Consider the following 19,115-nt stretch of genomic DNA (forward strand, 5'->3'; position numbering starts at 1 on the left):
GGACTCATCACTGGTCCTTGGACCAGGAAACCAAGGTCCTAGAAGGTAATCTTTCCCATCATGCCAGTAGAACTTGGTCTGTGATTGTGTCCTGGCTCTGGGTTTATTTCTTCAAGAGTTAGAGTCACTTCTAAGTAAAATTTGTGTGTTGCTAATGCATCTAGAACACTGCCTGATATGCACAAGGTAGTCCGTAAACATTTGTTGGAGCAATGACACCATTGAAAAATATCCAAGGATGGGGGTGCCTGGGTGGCTCAGTCGTTAAGCGTCTGCCTTTGGCTCACATCATGATCTCAGGGTCCTGGGATCAAGCCCCGCATCGGGCTCCCTGCTCAGTGGGGCGCCTGCTTTTCCCTCTGCTGCTCCCCCTACTTGTGCTCCTTCTCTTGCTCTCTCTCTCAAATAAATAAATAAAAATCTTTAAAAAAATATCCAAGGATGCCCTATCTTTGGCTGTTTTGAAAGGTTAAGTGTGCATTACAACAATCAGTTGGGTACAACGTGGAACCAAAGGATGCTTACCAGACACATTCACCACTGCACTTCACATTGTTTATTAAGCATTGAGGCACATGACAGAACAATTTAAAGACCACGGGTATAATCTCAAGTCCCTCGATCCTAGAATATCCTGGAAAATATTTCAGTAAGCCTCTCCCACCACTGATGACTTCAAGAGCATGACAACCTATGATTTCTTAATCAACAAAAGTCACAGTTGAATAATGAGTAAAAGCTACATGCACCGGGATTGCAGTAAGTAGTTTCTTCATTGGTAAGAGAGTGAGCAGACATAATCACTAAGCTTCTGGAGAACTTCACAGAAAGAAGCGTGAGGCCTCATGCAGGCTTGGGTCCTCGGGACCAGAATAATGTTTATTGTCTTCTCGTTCCACAGCTCTCAGATGTACTCCTTTTCAACTTTTGATCTCTACAGGGGAAAACATATGCATGAACGTATGGCTACATTCAAAAAAAATTAAAGAATCGGTATTTTGTATACTTCTTGTTAGAATACAGAGAAAGAATATGCTAGTTCTCCAGTGAGCTGGAGGGAACCGTGCATTGTAGACAAATAGGAACTGTGAACCACGAGATCAAGCGACTGATCTGGCCTCTCTCGGACACATTTTACCAATGTCAGTCATCATCTGTGCCAGTTTCTACCCTCCGTGAAATGGGGATAGCTCCTTCTCTCCGTCGGAATTACAACCACATGAATTTGATATGATAATCTCAGGTGAGCGCAAGTAAAGCCTGGGTATTCAGATTTTCATTGCTTGAATTAACCTGGCCCCCAAAAGTACATGCGTTATGATTCACTATTATATCCTATATTTTTAAAAAATTTAATCCCATTTGTACCTTTTTTTTTAGAGAGAGAGGGAGCACGACCAGGAGGGGCGGGGCAGAGGGAGAGGGAGAGAGAGAATCTTAAGCAGGCTCCACGCCCAGCACAGAGCCCGACACGGGGCTCAACCTCACGACCCTGAGATCACGACCGAACCCCAAATCAAGAGTCAGATGCTTAACCGACTGAGCCACCGAGGCACCCCCCATTTGTAACCTTTTGAATTGATAACGTGTATGATTCCACAGTCATCATGACTTTTTTTGTAAAGATTTTATTTATTTATTTGAGAGCGAGAAAGAGAACACGAGCATGGGGAGGGGCAGAGGGAGAGGAAGAAGCAGACTCCCTGCTGAGCAGGGAGCCCGACACAGGACTCAATCCCAGGACCCTGAGATCATGACCTGAGCCGAAGGCAGATGCTTAACGACTGAGCCACCCAGGCGCCCCAGTCATCTTGCCTTCTATCAGAAATGAGACTTTGTTTCTGCTCACATTTCAGAGCTATAGACTCTCTGTTGTTATGGGCACACGGGAATCAGATCCTGATATGATCGATCCTGATGAGATTTGTGCAAACACAGGGCTGTGGAAATGTTAACCAGGAGTGTTTGCCTGAGACGGTTTTGTTTTGCATATATCTTACAGCACTTACGCACCCCCCCCACACACAGACGTACACATTCTTATCTGAAAGCAATGGAAATATTTGAAACTGTGATCTCTCTCCAGTACCTTCCAGAGATGCTCAAGCTAGACGTCTGGTGTTGCTCTGGGCAGGCTGGGCTCCTTTAAGAGAGGTTCTTGCCATACCAGGAAAAGGATCTGGTATTTCTGGACGGGCTTTGACTGAGAAGTTGCATCTTGGACCTCACAGCTGGGAGCCATATATGAAATGTGATTTTGAACTTTTGATTTTTTGAGCATGGCTTCATGTATTCACAGTGAAAATTAAGAGCGAACAAGATAAAATTGTCTGCAATCTATAAAATAAATTATATAATACACTTAGTTTCCACACCCCCCATGGGTTTTAGTAAGTGGGTAACGGGGCAGTGAATATTGAGAGAGGGACAGAGAAACATAAATCATCAGTCACGTCAAACTCCTGTTGTAATGTTTAATTTTCATTTATCTGCTGTTGTCCAGTTTAATATAAATGCTTGTGATACTAGTAAGCAGCGTCTGTAAACATGGAAGAAATCTGAGGGGAAATCAGAGAGATGCAGGATTGATAGTCTCATATAAAAGAATACAAAATGGGGCACCTGGGTGGCGCAGTTGGCTCAGGTCATAATCGGTGGGGGGGGTCCTGGGATCGAGTCCCGCATCGGGCTCCCTGCTCAGCAGGGAGTCTGCTTCTCCCTCTCCCTCTGCCCCTGCTTGTGCTCCCTCTCTCAAATAAATAAATAAAGTCTTAAAAAAAAAAAAAAGAATACAAAGTAGAAATGTATCTCTGTTCCTAAAGGATCATTGCAGTGTGGGGGTCCTTCCTCTGCCAGCGGCCCAGCAGCATGGAGCGGCGGAGCTGGGGGGACAGCCTACCTGCAGCAGCTTCCCTGCGGCTGGGCCTCCTAGTCCTTCTCGGCTCTCAGCACATCGGTGGCCAGCTGTCGGATGTGTTCCCAGGACCGCTGCACATGGGCAGACTCCACGGTGCGGGCGCAGATGGCCAATCGCAGCACGAACTTGTCTCGGAGGTGACAGGGGACCAGGTGGATTTTCTTGGCACTGTTGATTCTTTCCAGAAGATCTTCGTTCAGTTTGTTGGAACCCTGCAGAGATGGAGAGAGGGGCCTTGCTCAGGTCCCCAAGGACTCAAACTTCAACTGGTCACCAAGGAAGCCTGGCATCTGGCAACCACCATACATCTGCGAGAGAGGCCGCCTTCCCACTAGCCTTTTGTTTATCAGGGTAAGAAATTCACCTCAGTGAGACTTCCGTGTCGGTGCAAGCCTCTAGCCTCTCCTACAAGACAGGTTCTTCAGGGTCGAACTACTGTCAAAAGGTGACCCTTCCACAGGCCAGCCTTTTTAAGGAAAATGGAGTTTCATAGGTACGCGATCTACACACTGACTAGTGTAGATTAAATGGTAGAACTGAGACTTCAAATGGCACCAGTGAGGGGGTCCCACCAAAACGTATAGGAGAAATCTCAGCAACATAGAACACAGAACACAGTCAACTCAGAATCTGGGAAAACTGCAGGTGAATTAGAGGACCAAGGGGCCATTGCTGGACTCCCCCCTCTGGAAAGGAGCAGCCCCTCCCTCCTGGGGCAGGCAGCCAGACACTGAAGCCATCGGGGTGGGGGGGGCATCTCTTCACCTGCTGGGTGCCCCGGCTCCCGGAGCCCATCTCCCATTTGTGCATCCTTCTCCCCGGCTCCTGTCACCTTCCTTCTGCTTCCAGGCAGCGCCCCCAGTTCCCTAAGCCCCATCATCAAAGGTAAAAGGGGGATGGAAGTGGGGCCTCACATCCCTGGTCTGTGACCCTCACAGGGCTCTCTGGTTTGCCTTCTCACTCTGTCTTGAGAGTCGAGAATCAGGGAGAACAGTGGGAGGAGAACAGTCCAGTTCTGCTCAGACACCTGCCGGATGCTGGGGACTGGCCTATGGATCCATGCAGACCCTCCCAGCCGCAGGCTGCGGGCCTCGTGGGGCTCAGGCTGGCACCCAGTGGACAGGGACTGGGCCAATGGCAGTTCAGAAACCGCTGGCGTGCCAGGTCTAGACAAAGCCTGTCCTATTCGAGGATGAGGTTAGAGAAGGAAGAATGTATGAGACAAAGCAGTGGAATTTTACCAGAAAGACTCAGCACAAGGGCAAACATCTGAAAGGTTGTTTGAAGAAATGAAAACAGAAATTAACAGAAGAAATTTAACAGAAATTAAAAACATATTATTTAGGTAAATGTGATTTTCAAATGGATTAGGCAAGGTAGGTCTTCTATTAAATAGAGGAAGAAGCCAAGCAGAACAGTCTAAGAGAAGAAGGGGGGGAGGGGCGGGAGGGGCAGGAGGGGGGGGGGAGAAAAAGAAGGGGAGGGAGAGGACAATGAGGGAGAAGGGGGGGCAGGACCAGAAGAAGGAGAGGAGGGGGAGGAGGAGGAAGGGGGAAGAGGAGGGAGAGAGGGAGAGAAAGAAGAGGAGGGGGAGGGGAAGGAAGGGGGGAGTGGAGGGGGGAGGACAGGAAGAAGGAGAGAAGAGGAGCTGGGGAGAGGGAAGGGGGAAGGGAAAGAAAGAAGAGGAGGAAGGGGAGGAGGGGAAGAGGAGGGGAAGGGGGAGGACTGGAAGAAAGAGAACTGGGAGCAGGGGAAGAAGGGAGAGGGGAAGGGGGGAGGAGCAGGGCGGACAGGAAGAAAGAGAACAGGGGAGCAGGGGGAGGAGGGGCGGAATCACACTGTGTATTTGAAGCTTCGGATAATGTAGAGGACTTGAAATCCACACTGGAGCAGAATGGCACAGGGAGATAAGGATGAGCCCGGAGACGTGGAGACAGAAACATGAACCACGTGCCTGAACAATACACTTCCTGATGAAGAAATGGGATCCGTGGAACGGAAGGGACAAGCAGATGCACAGAAGGCCACTTCTGTTGGCTGCGAAGCGCCCTGGGCTTCTGGAATTGTGGGGCCGGGGGTGGGACTTGCCGTGCTGCACAGGAGAAAAGGGGCCAGGACCACACACAGGTGGGTTTGGGGGCCATGGAGCCAGACAGCGGATCGGGGGCACCGAAGGATGGTGTTGGGGGCCCCGCTCTGGGGAGGTGACAGCTGCCTGCCCCAGCGCTTATGCTAAAATCAACACGTGTGCATCGGACCCTTGCAGACCCCACGCTGACACGTGGACTTTTTTCAAGAAATCCCACGCGACACAGCAAATGTATTTTCTCTTCCTTGTGGTTTCCTTCCTACCATTTTCTCTTCTCTGGCTCGCTTTATGGTAAGAATGCAGCGTATAATCCACAGAACATACAAAATATGTGATCCTCCCTCCCCTGTGTTATGGGTAAGGCTTCTGGTCAACAGTAGGCTGTTAGAAGTTCAGTCTGGGGGGAGTCAAACGTTGTATGCAGATTTTCAGCTTTGGGGGGGCAGGGGGGTCAGCGCCGCTCACCCCCTAACTGTACTTTAAATGGACAAAGTGTGTGGTGTATGGATTACATCCCAATAAAACCGAAAATTAAAATAAATAAAGGTCCTATCAGAACACTGGCAGTCAAAACAAAACATAAGGTCTGTTCCGTGGTAAACGCATCAAAGCTTGCCGTCAACACCGATGTCAACCGAACTGCAGCCCGTGGCCCCTCTGGGGACCCAGCTGGGACACCAGCGTTCTGAGGCTTCCCCCACGCCCTACCAGGACGAAGGGCCCCCTGTCCCTTGCACACGGTCGGGTCCCACCACTGTGCGCTCTGCACAGACCTCACAGCACCCCTCCCCGAGCCCAGCACAGGCCCACCAGCACCCAACTATCTCTGTAGAGTCCAGGCTTTCTCGCGACTGGTTCTCATTACCACCTCGGAGCTCCTGAATCAGGGAGGGGGAGGATATGGTGAGCGGAGGGCCACATTTTGATGACAGCACCTTGACAATGCAGCGGGGCTCAGCCCTCCTCCTCCTGATGGCCTCTGGGCATGCAAACAAGGAAGCCAATGAAAAGGTAGATTGCAAAATGCATAGCCAGCTCGAGAGTGCTCAGTGGGAGGCTGTCACCCGGTCTCACTCACACAAGATAGAATAATAAGGCGCCTGTGGGTGCAGCACCTTTCAGAGACTTCTCAGAAACGTGGTCATGATTCCCAGCAGAGCTGGCTTGTGCCCTCCGCCCTCTGGGCCAGCTTCCCCTCACACAGTGACCACACTCACCATCAGGCAGCAGAACAACAGAGCGCTGCAGACCAGCATTTCTCAAAGCCCCATGCACACCCAGCAACCTGGAGGGGCTCCTTAAGATGCCAGGGTCTGCAGGTCTGGGCTGGGGTCCGGAGCTGGTCCAGGGAAGAGCCTGTACCCAGCTTAGTGCTCAGAGCATTCCAGCGGCAGAGATGTGTGGATGGAGGAAGTGGAGAGGATTCTGGGGCCAAGTGTCTACACTAGCGAGAAGTCTCCGTCTGATAGAGGGGGGCAGACGGCTCCTGGAGGAGGGTGCCCAGGGCCCCGTGGGCAGTCAGGCTGGGTCAGGGCCAGGAGGCGTGAACTCCAGATGGGAAAATGCATGCTGACTTCTGTGCTCTCCCGGGAGCTAGCATGCCCGTTTGGAGATGGAGGTGATGAATGATCCTCTCTCCTCTGTCACCGTCCAAGAGAACGAAGACTAAAGTAGATACACATACCTTTAGCCGAAAACAGACCAGCCCCAGAGTGACTTCTGCACAGATTTCAAAGCGGGGATCCTGGAGCACCAAATGCTCAAACTCGTGAGCCAGCCGGACATGCTGGAAAGGGAGAAACATCTGTCTGAGTTTCTCAACACCGCCCAGCTCTGGACTCAGCCACCCAGAAAACCTTCCCAGATGGCATGTCTATGATTCATGTACATGCTCTTAGCCGTTTTCCTCAAGCATGGATGCCGCCCACACGCTAGCTGTTCCCACACAGGCTAGGAAGAAGCTCACTACCATGACAGAAGGATTAGTGTCTTCAGAAAAATACCAGCTGGGGGCCTGGGTGGTTCGGTCAGTGATGTGTCTGCCTTCAGCTCAGGTCATGATCCTGGGGGCCTGGGATCGATCCCCACGTTGGGCCCCCTGCTCAGCTGGAGTCTGTTTCTCCCTCTGCCCCCCCCATTCGTTCTCTCAATCTCTCTCTCTCTCTCTCAAATAAACAAATAAATAATCTAAAAAAAAAAAAAGAAAGAAAAACACCAACTAACATTTTCTTCTGTTCAGGGGACTCTTAATTCCACCAAAACAATCCGTTAGAATTTCAGAAGGAACACCGTGAGGAGGTATTTAAACATTCGAGTGAAGAGAGAGGGCCAGCCCCTGCTGAGCGGCCCCTTGTGCTGAGGCCCGGGTGCCCCGCCACCACTCTGTCCCCTGCGCTGCCCGCGGCACAGGAGACACCACGGTTGTGCCCACTCTGCAGATAGGGAAACTGAGGGGGTGATTCTAACGCAGCGGCCCACCGAAGCTCCAGTTTCTGCGGTGCTCTGGCTAGCTGTCACCCTGCAGCACTTGTCACCAAGACATGAGAATGACAGTCCCGGCCATGTTCAACAAATGCCTTCCTCTTGCCGAATTCACCCGCTTATTTGACGCCCAGGTGTTCATGGAGCCCCAAAGGGGGTTCAAATAGTATATGAACTGAGAACAAGCCTGCCAAGGTCTGTGCCCCTGTTGCTCATTCCCCCCCAGGCGCGCAGCTCGGTGCTCGCACGACAGTGCTCAGGGACTCAGCAGAAGCACAGCGGCTGAGTGTCCTTGGGACGGAAGCCTCCTTCGTCCGTGGGGCTCCCAGGCTCAGAATAAATCTGGGGCCGCTAGAGGGCACCAAAGACTTTGTGCGGGCAGGTGCGGCCCGCCTCCCCCGCGGGGTCCCGAAGAGCTACAGGGGCCTAGGGACAGGCTTTGACCATCCCCTCCCTCCCTGTGAGGCCGGACCGGAGCCGCTCATGAAGCCCAAGGACCTCTGTCCATCAAGATGGGGCCATGGCTGAGGAAGGGACACCAGCATGGGAGGAACCAGCTGGAAATCAGCAGCCTTCTGCAGCCAGCTAAATGGGTGGGCTCTGGGGTTGGCGGCAGTGGGGGGGGGGTCCCAGCACATACTCTGGCCTCAGTTTCCTCGACTGTAAAAAAAAAAAAAAGGCAGGGTGATGGGGCTTGAAGTCGACCGGTGGTTCTCACTTTGTAGCGCTCATCACGGCTGCCTGGTTCACTCATTCAGGCAGAGGTTGCTGGGACCCACCCCGAGGGTCCAAGGCCATGCGTGGGCTGCTACTCGGGGGCGCACAGAGGCTATCCATCCCCAGCAGCTCCGAGACTCTCCCATGCCGACAGTCCTTGGAGCCAAACATCCTGTGTTCTCAGCATTTCTCCACCACTGCTGTCCGGACCGGCTGTAGGTGAGATGTCTCTACAGGACCGGCCGTGGGGAGCGTGCACTTTGCAGTCTCCTGGACCTGACGGCTATAGTCATCATGGAAGTGTCCAGAAGGTCCATAATTCTGCACTGACTGTCTTCTAAAAAGCCTAACCTCGGAACGCCTGGGGGCTCAGTCGGTTAAGTGTCCGCCTTCGGCTCGGGTCATGATCCCGGGGTCCTGAGATCGAGTCCCGCATCGGGCTCCCTGCTCCGCAGGAAGCCTGCTTCTCCCTCTGCCTGCCACTCCCCCTGCTTGTGTTCCCTCTCTCTCTCTCTGACAAATAAATAAAATCCTTAAAAATAATAATAATAATAAAAATAAAAAGCCTAACCTCAGTACCCAAACCAACCTGCATCAGATATTTGCTGCTTCAGACATCTTCCTTCGTTTCTAAACTCCTACAGACCTCCCGATATTAATTACCCAGATACGTAATGAAAGCACTGTCACCTTGCGGATGTAGGCCTGCAGTCCCTTGACTCCGTACATCCTAAAAACAAACCACATCTTCAAAGAGCGAAATCTCCGGCCCAGTGGCAACTGCCAGTGCTGAAACAGAACAGAAAACTGCATCAGGACGCAAAATACCGAGAGCTGCTTTCCTCTGGCTCCTGGGGCACCTGCTTCTCTTGGAGGCAACTAATTCCCTGGACGTCCCCTGGCTGGTGCCATGGCCCACTGTGGACCGCAAAGCCGACATGGGGTGAGCAGAGCCTGCAGCCAGAGGTCTCTTTGCAAAGCTCCGAGACAGATGAGGATGCAACAGGCTGCTACTGGGGAAGCACTGTGTGCACTGAGCACATGGAGCTCACCATCCAGCAGGGGCACGGGGCGGGGGGGGGGCAGCCCTCACTCGCTGGTCGCTCCATCTGCAGGAGGTTAGGAAGGAGGAAGCCAAAACCCACACTTCCTGCTCAGCGTATTCCCTGTGATGTCCTGGCACCCTTTTCCAGAGCAAGAGCGATTCTCTTCCTGTCCACCAGCCACCACAGAATGACCTGCAGGACGGTCACTAGAAAATGCAGCCCCAACAGGTTGGTCCTCAAATAATCTCCCCTTAGCTTGTCCTCAGTTTGCAGCTGGTCAGCACTCTACCATCTCCAGTGGTTGGACACGTAAGCAAGAAGGGACCCAGAGGGGAGCAAGGGCAAGGGGGCCATCTGGGACGATAAAGCAGGGGCACTTCATTGTGGCTTCCCAAAAAGTCACATTCTGGCACTTACAAAGAAGATGCTGAGGGCAACGCAGTCTCCCTCTCTGTTCCCTGGACCTTCCCTGCAGGGCAGCACTTCCAGATGGGCCTGGGGAATGCGGGGCTGCAGGGGGAGGGGGACACAGCCTGGACCCTCCCCCAGGGCATCTGTGATGGGCACAGCGGGGCTCTCGGGGCAGTGCGGCTCCGTAGCCTGGCGGGCAGCTCGGGTTTTAAACCGTGTTTAAACGGTTTAAACACGGCATGCTGCTTCTGAACCTGGGGCTCCCGGCAAGGGTTTCGCGGAAGGCTCTCAAATCGGAAAGAGAAAAGGGGGCCCAGATATTTACGCTCAAAGCCATCCAACATAGTGCCCCTGTGTGCGCGCCAGGCATGGTGCTCAGTGGGCTCACACATCCTATCACTTTATCTTCTTAGCACCGTGAAGCCAGGGTCTTATGGGAGGAGAGCAGGTGTGCAGAGGCTGGGGAGAAACGTACAGTGCCTCAGAATCACCTGCTGACACACGCCGTCTTATTTAGCAGTGCATCCGCAAGCTGTTGGGGGGTCTTCAGTACAAATGGAACTAACTTGCCTTTTTGGAAAATCAAAAAGAGAATTCTTTACCATCCCCACTAACTAACTAGTAAGCAGTAAAGCAATGGTTTCCTGTCATTGTTGCGCATGGAGGCTGCATTCTAACATCATTCCTCGCCAAGCCAATGTCCGGGACATCAAAATGTGATTTTTATCTAACACTGGGACGAATAAGCAGGGTAAACTGCATTTCTACGGTCCGGGAGTAAAAATGCACACAGTTTAATGATGTGCTCATTTGAATATGGCCCTAAAATGCTGTCATGACCTGTTCTGAGCCTGGGGCAGGACTGGGGTAGATGCCCCCAGAGCAGAAACTCCCTGTGCACTCAGCCTGGAAGTTCAGAGGGGACAGGACTCTGTTGTTTGCCATTTTATTCCCAGTTCCATGCCCAGCTCAGAGAGGCCATCCTATACTGTTTTAGGGACTATTGCTGACCACTGTGCTTATATAGTCGGGAGGAAAATCCATTCCAGCCTTGTACACGGGTCACCTAAAATGATTCTACAGGTAGAAACCAATTCGAGGTTTCTTGGACACCAAAGGAGCTATTTCTAGGTACTTTTCCCTCCACAACTGAAATTTTTAAAACCCTATCTTCAGTTGTCCCGCTCTTGATAAGCCACTAAAAGGGACCAGAAAATGTACTTTCCCCACCCAAGTGGCATGGGGATTGTGAGGCTCAGAAGGGGAGCTTTTGACCTAAGTTCTTGGTTCTCTTTTAGCTAGGTTCAGCAAATTCTTTGACTTCTCTGAACCTCTGTCTCCATGTCTGTGAAATGGGTATAATGATGCCCACTTTGTAGGCAAATGACGCTACCTTTGTAGGCAAATGACGCTACCTTTCCATCTTCAGCTCATGCCACTCATGAGCAGACACAGTGTAAAATCCTCTGGCCAAGGTGTTCCCAGCCCCCTCCCCTTGGTGCTGAGACTGTCCTCATCCCCATCCCTTGAGGGCTGACAGTCCTGACAAGGGGGCTGCTCACCCCTTTCATCCCACACTTCCCGAACGAGCCTGGTAGACGGCCCAGAATCCCGGGGTCTCCTCCGCAGCCTGGAGGCTGTGACCACCTCAGGCTGGGGCTTCCAATGTCTTTGAACAAAATGATGATGATGTCTATGATATTCTTTTTCTTTGTCTGCTGAGCCCAGCACTCCCTCATCAAGGAAGAGCCTGGGCCCCAGGGCATTCGCCCAGAATTCACTCTAAAGGAAGAAACCATAAAAGAGCTCCAAAGGTGTCTATAAGTACATTGAAAAGGAAAGACATCCCAGCTAGGATAGCAGTAAAATTGGTCAGGGGCCCTGTAGGGCTATGGCACAGGGAGAGGGTCAGGTGGGAGGCAGGTGACACTTGTGCTTGTGATGAGGGGATGGAAGGAACAACACTCATAGTGCAAGACTGGTGCCCCAGGCCCTTTGCAAGGCCGGGAGCCCAGACACCGGCTCCCACTGACCTGCGTGTTCTTTCCTGGTGGGACTGCCTTGTGTTTGCCCCATGTAACCTCTCCTACTTCTTGGTACCCTAAGGGCTAACTTATGTGCATCAGTTTTTAGAAGACTCTCGGCTCCAAAATAATTTCCCTCATCCCTCTAATTTGATCCTCCATAAATTTCATCTGTTTATTCACTAACTGAAATATCTGCTGAGAACGCTCTATGTGCCTTCCCCTGGCTTTGTTCAGGGGCTCAGCAGCACAGAACGCACAATTATCCAGGAGGACCTCCTGAGCCAGGTGGACGTCCGTTACGGTGTCCAAAATCAGCAGGTGGACCCACTGAAAACTGTCCACACGTGACATACAATCCATAAGCTGCCGCCACTTAATGCCTGGGACTTCATTACCACAAGGTACTCGAAATGGCGTAAGGAGAAGCTGAACTACCAGAGGACTAGCTGAGGACTTAGAACATTTTCCCTCAGGCCAGAAAGAGCCATCGGAAAGGAGCGGCATGTTTGAGATCTGTCTCAGAACGGCAGCTCCCAGTGGTGTGCAGAAGGCTGATCCTGGCGTGTGGGACCATCTGTGCCCTGTCTCCCTCGGTAGCCTGGGGGTCTGGGAGGGAGGAAGGGGGCCTCGCTCATCTGTGAGAAGCTCAGCGCAGCATACGGTTCCCGGCTGAGAAAGGAGGCTGGCCATCAGACCACCACTGTGGTCTCTGACCCTGTTCTCCCTGCTGCCCTCAGGAGGCCGACCCCGGGAGCCTAGGAACAGCACAGAACCGAGGGGCCGTGTGGTCTAAGGATAGTGCCCGTCCTCACGGAGGAAGCTGAGCACAGAAGTTCCTGCCTCCTTCCGAGGGGGCAGGCAAGATCATTTCCTCCTAACCCTAGACCTGGAGTTGGGTGGCTGAGCCGAGCCGTCCGCTGCCTGGCTTGCTTTGCTAGTTAGGACCCAGTGAGATCATGTCCTCTAGCGTGACTCCGAGCCTGAGCAGAATGGGGGTGGGGGTGGGGGGACAGCAGGAGTGACGGCCCATGACAGCACCCAGCACTGCATTCACATTTTCCATTACCTGAGACCTGGACTCGGCCAGACAATTCTCCCACTTACCCTATAGTCAGTGATAAGCCCTGGAAAAGAGAAAGAAATAACAAAAAGAAGCCATTAGACACATTGGTTGATTACATGCCTCACCTCTCTCATTTTCAAGATTAAATTTCTTGTGTCCCATCTGTCATCTCCTGCACTGGACGTGAGACCACGGAGGGCCAGGATGGGTGTTCTCTGTGGCACTTCTCATGGTAACAGACCCAAGGGGCTTTCCAGAGGGCAGGGTGCCCAGAACAAATTGGAAATGCTGGATTATGAGTGGATTCCCATTTGCTTCACTTTCTATGCTTCCGTAAGCACAAAAATCTAAGCTTTCTTCTATTGCCCAGTAGTAACTTGGCATTCAGATCATGTAAAGCCTTCATTGTGCACTGATTCGTGCATAGGAAGGTGGATTTCTGATAAACAGAGGGATTAGATCATGAGACAAGAATCAGACTTTTGATGGATGTTCATGTCTGCATTCTCGGATCTTAGTCCAGAGTCTGGCATGGAGCAGATACTGGTGAGGAACCGTTGGATCGATATCACCATCCTGGATTCAAATAGCTTCATAGTGGATACAAAACATGTCTGGTTTGCCTTCAGTCTCCCCTTGTGCCTAAAGCAACAGAGCAAAGGATCTTATGGAGGACAGAACGCTGGACAGAGTCTCACCGATGGAAGTTGCTCCATGGTGATCTTAGGCAAGCAATCAGCTGGGAATTATGAACCTGAGCTGCAGTCCTGTGTTTCGGACATCTGGTCCTCTAGTGTAGGTCCAGACGAGGCACGCCGGGGCTCATCAGTGTCCCCCATTTCCCAAGTAAGAGCAACGGTGGCCTGGCCATAGCAGGCCACCCCCGTGGGCAGCTGGGACTAGCCGTCCACCTAATACAATCCACCCCCACCCTCACAGACTGCTCCTCACCCACTCTGCAGAGGGGTCTAACTTACACATACAAGGAAATATAAAGTTATTAAACAAACAGCAACAGCAGGGTCACCAGAAATGACCCGACGGGGATGCATAGAGGGGATGCATAGAGGGGATGCATAGATGCCAAATGCCTATGTGGCGTGTAATGAGCACTCAGCAAGAGTCTGTTAAAAACGCAGATGACGTCATGAGTGAAGATGAATAAATGACCCTCCTGTTTAGTTCACATCCCTGTGCCATGCCCGTAGCCATGAGCCATGTGTGGCCATTTACATTTAATTAAGATGAAATCAACTTAAACACGGAGCTCTTCGGTCAGACTAGCCACATTTCCAGTGCTCAGGAGCCACATGGAGCTAGTGGGCTACCACACAGAGAGCGCAGAATTAGAGAACCTTTCCTTCATTGTGCAAGTTTTACCGGATGCATGACTAAAGCTTGAAGTAGGTTTCAGATGTAGAAGCTTCTGTGGCTAAACATCACGGTTAGTGAAAGGTGGAGCCTGCTTCTCGGTGACCCTACGTCCTCAAGGACCAGCTGAAGGCCCGGTCCAGTTAGGAACTTCGCGGACACGGGTCTGCTGTGAACACAAGGAATGCCCAAGCCCTCCTGCCAACAGCTTGCTATGACCACAGTTGAACTTACGGTGCAGACTTCTTAATAAGTGTTATGTGCCTAGGCGGTCTTTACAACTACATACGAGGTATGTGGGGTGAGCAGCTCCTCCATGCAAACAGCATGCAGTAAACACAATAGAAACAAACAACGCATCAGACAGGACTGGCAAGAAATACCACCATGGGGCGGAAGCACCTGCACTCGGGAGGTGGGCTCATGGGGACTTCCTGACTCACCCTTCCTGCTTCTTGTTTCCAAAGGTACAGTTTTTATAATGAAAGGGTTTATCTGGAAAAGTCTGTGCAACAGGTGTGACCACTTTTCCCTATCACCAGCATTGAGACAGAATTTTCTGTTATATATAAAAAACACAAATCCCGCTTATTTGGGTCCCGGTTCCTTGTCTCCCCCCAGCTGATAGGTGTCCAAGGAGATGAACGCATAAAAGTGCAAGGCAAACACAGGGATGTATTGGGACGGCGACCTCTCCCACATTGCTGCCCCCACTGCAGCTGTTGGCCACCATCCCCTGGGTCCAGTGGTGTTCCAGCAGCAGGACGATGGGTCTGAGCCTCCAGGGGGACAGAGGGACAACAGACAAGAAGCCAGTGAGTGAGAGGGCTTCGTGGCCAGACTCGGGATGGGGGCAGGCATTGGCTTCAGTGGAGAGATCTGGGAAGACCTCACTGAGTGGGAGGCTTTTGCCCCGGACCCAGTGATGAGCAGGGGGCATCCTAATGACCCCCAGGCGGGACAGGGGGCTGCAACAGCCTAGCCAGCCGAGTGCCACGACATGAGGGGCCACGGGGCAGTCGTTGAGGAGTCTTCTTTATTACATAGAAAGGATCTTTAAAAAAAACCCTGTAGAACACTCTAAACACAGTTTCATTTCAAGGAGCAGAAGGCTTAGCGGCACTAGGGCTGAATCCGTGCGGATAAAAAAATGCCCTTACATCCACTGGCCATAAGAACTTGAAGTTGATTTTTGCTGATCTACTTGTGAAGCACAAAATGGGTCACCATCTTTGTTGACTTATAGAGGTTTGTGGGTTTTGTTTTGTGTTTTTTCTTTTTTTGTAGGGGAAAAAACAAATAACTAATATTTTTCATCTCTAAAAGCCATAGCAAATATTTCAATAAGAAACTGCCTTCCTATAAAAGCAACATAAAATAAATTTTTGTATGCCTTGAGCGATAAGCCCTCAGGTGCCCTTCCCTTACACTCATTCCAAGAATCCCTTCATTGTTTAAGGGCAACATTTTGCGTTTTAACTGTCGTGATTGCAAAGATTTTTATTATCTGAACATGAAATACATTTTTTTTTGTAATAGGAGAGCTTGGCAGTCACTTCAGAATTTCACAGTGTTTCATGCCAATTCCTTTTTTCCAAAGTAGACTTTATTTTTTTAGGGCAGTTTTAGGTCCTGAGCAAATCTGAGCCGGTGTGTGGGGTCTGTGAACATCAACGGGGACGCGTGCCTCCACCATGACTGAGAACAACAACACTTACATAGTTCTAAGTATGTTTTTAAAACTGTAAAAATATAGAGCAAATTAAGAAAATTCACAAATAATTGCACCATCCAGCTGTAAGGACTATTCACATTTGGAAAATTTTCATTGCATGCTTTTCAAAAGAAAAAAAAATTGGATTGCTGGGATCATTCTTCTAAATATCTGATTCATATTTCTTTGGTAAGAATCTCAGAGGGGCGCCTGGGTGGCTCAGTTGGTTAAGCATCTGGCTTTAGCTCAGGTCGTGATCTCAGGGTCCTGGGATCGAGCCCCACGTCGGGCACCTTGCTCAGTGGGGAGCCTGTTTCTCCCTCTCCCACTGCCCCTCCTCCGTGCTTGTGTTTGCTCTCTCTCTCAAATAAATAAATAAAATCTTAAAAAAAAAAAAAAAAAGAATCTCAGAAGAATCTACATTTCCACCCCCTCGCCACCCGCTTGGAGCCTGGCCTGTACTAACAGGATTTGGCGTTTGGCTGTGGCCTAGGACAGTAGCCATACGAAATGAGCTATTCTGTGTTTTCTAGGAACTGCTCCAGCATCTCTCTGTGCCAGGGAACTTTCTGCTCCTCACCACGGGACTCGAGCACCTGGCCGTGTCCTCTCTTGGCCCCCGTCATCGAGAAGCACACACAGCTTCTCAGAACGCAGGCCTGGGGTGGCTCCGGTCCCGCCAGCAGGGACGGGCACAGAGGGCAGGTCTATGGACCCAACAGGTGAGATGCACATGGACATGCCGATCCTGCCTGGGTGTCACTGGGTTTTCGCTTTGCTCCCCGGGCCCCCAGCCCCACTCCGTGTCCCCCTGGTGGTATTGGTGAGTGGATGCACACTCAGAGAGACAGTAGGGCAGTCAAGCTTTTAAAGGTCCTACACAGGACATGTCCACACCCGCCCTGAAAGCTGTGCCGTGACCCCCCCAGCCCCGTGGGCCCCTCCCCGGCTCCTGCACTGAGGCAGTCCCCAAGGCCCCATCAGCACCCTTCCCCCCGGGGAAGCGGCTCCCAGGAGCTGGTCCCTGTGGACGCGAACCTTCCTCTCTGGCTCCCAGCAGAAATGCAGCTCTGATGAAAACAAAACCAGAACATTGCAGAAAGCAAGGACCCTGGCGTACCTGAGTCCTGATGGCCATGCTTCAGATAGAGAGGGTCCAGTTTAAAGGCTCCTATCAGGTCTGTCCTCTTCTTCACCCTGGTTTGAGAGAACAAATGATGGGGTTTAATGAGGAAGCCCCTCAGATGGGCCCCCGTGGCCCTTCCCTCTGGTCCCTCTTCCAGCTGGCTCAGATCAGAGCCACCTGCTCTGAGACCCTTCCCTGGACCCTGCTCCGTCAGCATGTCCCTCATCTGTGCGCCCTCCACCCCTCCCCCTGGCCCCACTTCAGCACAGCATTAATCTCCAGGACTCCAAGCACTCAAGGGGGCCGTCTAATAAAAAAACAAATATTTGCTTTTCATCCCTGGTTCCGGGCATACAGCAGCTAAAACCCTTGGAATCCCTGGAGGGGTAAGAATTGCTCTTGTAGGGCCAATGTGACTGGGGGCCCCTGGGGAGCTGCAGGATGGGGGCTGGTTGCCAGGAAAACCAAGTCGATTTGAGGGTGGGACTCTGAGCCCTACCTCCAGTCTCTGGGAAATCAGGGGGAGAGGGAAGGACTGAGATTGAGTTAATGACCAACAGCCAACGATTTAATCAATCATACCTATGTGGTGAAGGACGGTGTTTGCTGAGCACATCAATGTGCTGGGATGGAGCCGTGCCCCGGGGAGGACCGCAAAGTTCTGTGTCCTCCACCCACACCCCGTGCCTTGTCCTACCCAGCTCCTCCCTCTGGCTGTTCACTTGTTTCCTTTATAATAAATCAGTAAATGGGGCGCCTGGGTGGTGTAGTTAGTTAAGCGTCTAACTTTTGGTTTCAACTCAGGTCATGATCTCAGGGTCATGAGATCGAGTCCCCCACCGGGCTCCACACTCAGCGACATGTCTGCTTGTCCTTCTCCCTCTGTTCCTCCCACTCATGCTCTCTCTCTCTTTCTCTCTCTCTCTCTCTCAAATAAATAAATCTTTTAAAAAAATAAAAAAATAAATCAGTAAATGTAAGAGAGCTGCTTTCCTGAGTGTTATGAGCTATTCTAGCAAATTACCAAATCTGAAGGAGCAGGGTGTTCATGGGAACCCCCCACTTTACAGGAAGTTGGGCAGAAGCACGGACACCCTTGGACCCACGACTTGTGGGACGGAGCCCATCTACCTGTGGGGTTTGCGCTAACTCCGATACTTAGCGTCAGATGGAATCCCATTATGAGATGCCCAGTTATCTGCAGAGCTAGTGAACGGATGTAGGAAGAGGAAACCCAGCAGGTGAGCATATATCCCCTCTGTCGGCCCAGGTCTAGCAGCTGGCCACTGACAGGCATCACTGGTGTGCGTGGGATGAACAGAAGCTAAAGGGGAGAAGGTGGTCCTACCGCGAGCCGCCCTCAGACTCCGTATGCAGTGATGGTCCGGGATAGCTCAGGTCAAAACTCGCATTTGGGCTGGGATTTGAGGTCTGAGCTTTAGGATAATTGCCTCTCCACCTCATTTGGCGAGCACGGACAACATCTCAAAGCAATTTGATGGCCAACAGACTATCCTAAGGGCAAACTGGAGAAGAAATGTCAGTCTGACAGTAGCTTAGGCTTGAAAGCAAATACTACATGAATGAGTCTCTGCAAGATAAAACCGGGGCGGGGGGGGGGGGTAGGCGCCTGGGTGGCTCAGTTGGTTAAGCAACTGCCTTCGGCTCAGGTCATGATCCTGGAGTCCCGGGATCGAGTCCTGCATCAGGCTCCCTGCTCAGCAGAGAGTCTGCTTCTCCCTCTGACCTTCCCCCTTCTCATGCTCTCTCTATCTCATTCTCTCTCTCAAATAAAAAAATAAAATCTTAAAAAAAATAAAAGATAAAACCAGGGGGAACGAAATAGCATGGCAGGATGTGGCTCACCAGCGAGGGGGCAGGAGAAAGGCCAGATTTATTCAGGAAAAGTAATTCAAGTGCTATTTCTACAAAGGGTTAAAAGACAGACTCTGTCAGTAAGCCGTAGTGAGGGGTCTGGTCCACGCTGTGCCTTTGACCTCGGGCAAGAACTTGGATCACACCTGACCTTACGCATGTGAACGCAGGAATTCTGGTGCATCCCGAGTAGCATATGAGGAGGCCCTGTAGGAGACTCCTTGGTCTCCCTGAACTGGGGAGGGCTCTGCACTTAGCCTTAGAGAGGGAAAGAAAGA

General features: G+C 51.5%; 1 protein-coding gene across 1 annotated transcript in view; it reads right to left on the minus strand.

Moving 5' to 3' along the window:
- Positions 1-541: 541 nt before the first annotated feature.
- The window catches only part of DDC (dopa decarboxylase), a 62,214-nt gene continuing 43,640 nt past the window's right edge, over positions 542-19,115 (minus strand). The window contains exons 9-14 of the mRNA XM_035026487.1: positions 16,957-17,033; positions 12,793-12,812; positions 8,895-8,993; positions 6,691-6,792; positions 2,900-3,129; positions 542-934 (exon numbers count right to left, since the gene is read on the minus strand). Of these exons, the coding sequence (XP_034882378.1) occupies positions 2,929-3,129; positions 6,691-6,792; positions 8,895-8,993; positions 12,793-12,812; positions 16,957-17,033 (499 nt within the window). The 3' untranslated portion in view covers positions 542-934; positions 2,900-2,928. The remainder of the gene's footprint in view (positions 935-2,899; positions 3,130-6,690; positions 6,793-8,894; positions 8,994-12,792; positions 12,813-16,956; positions 17,034-19,115) is intronic.

The sequence above is a fragment of the Mirounga leonina genome, unplaced genomic scaffold (genome assembly GCF_011800145.1).
Source record: "Mirounga leonina isolate KUSES-001 unplaced genomic scaffold, KU_Mleo_1.0 Mir_199, whole genome shotgun sequence".
In the NCBI taxonomy this organism is placed as follows: Eukaryota; Metazoa; Chordata; class Mammalia; order Carnivora; family Phocidae; genus Mirounga; species Mirounga leonina.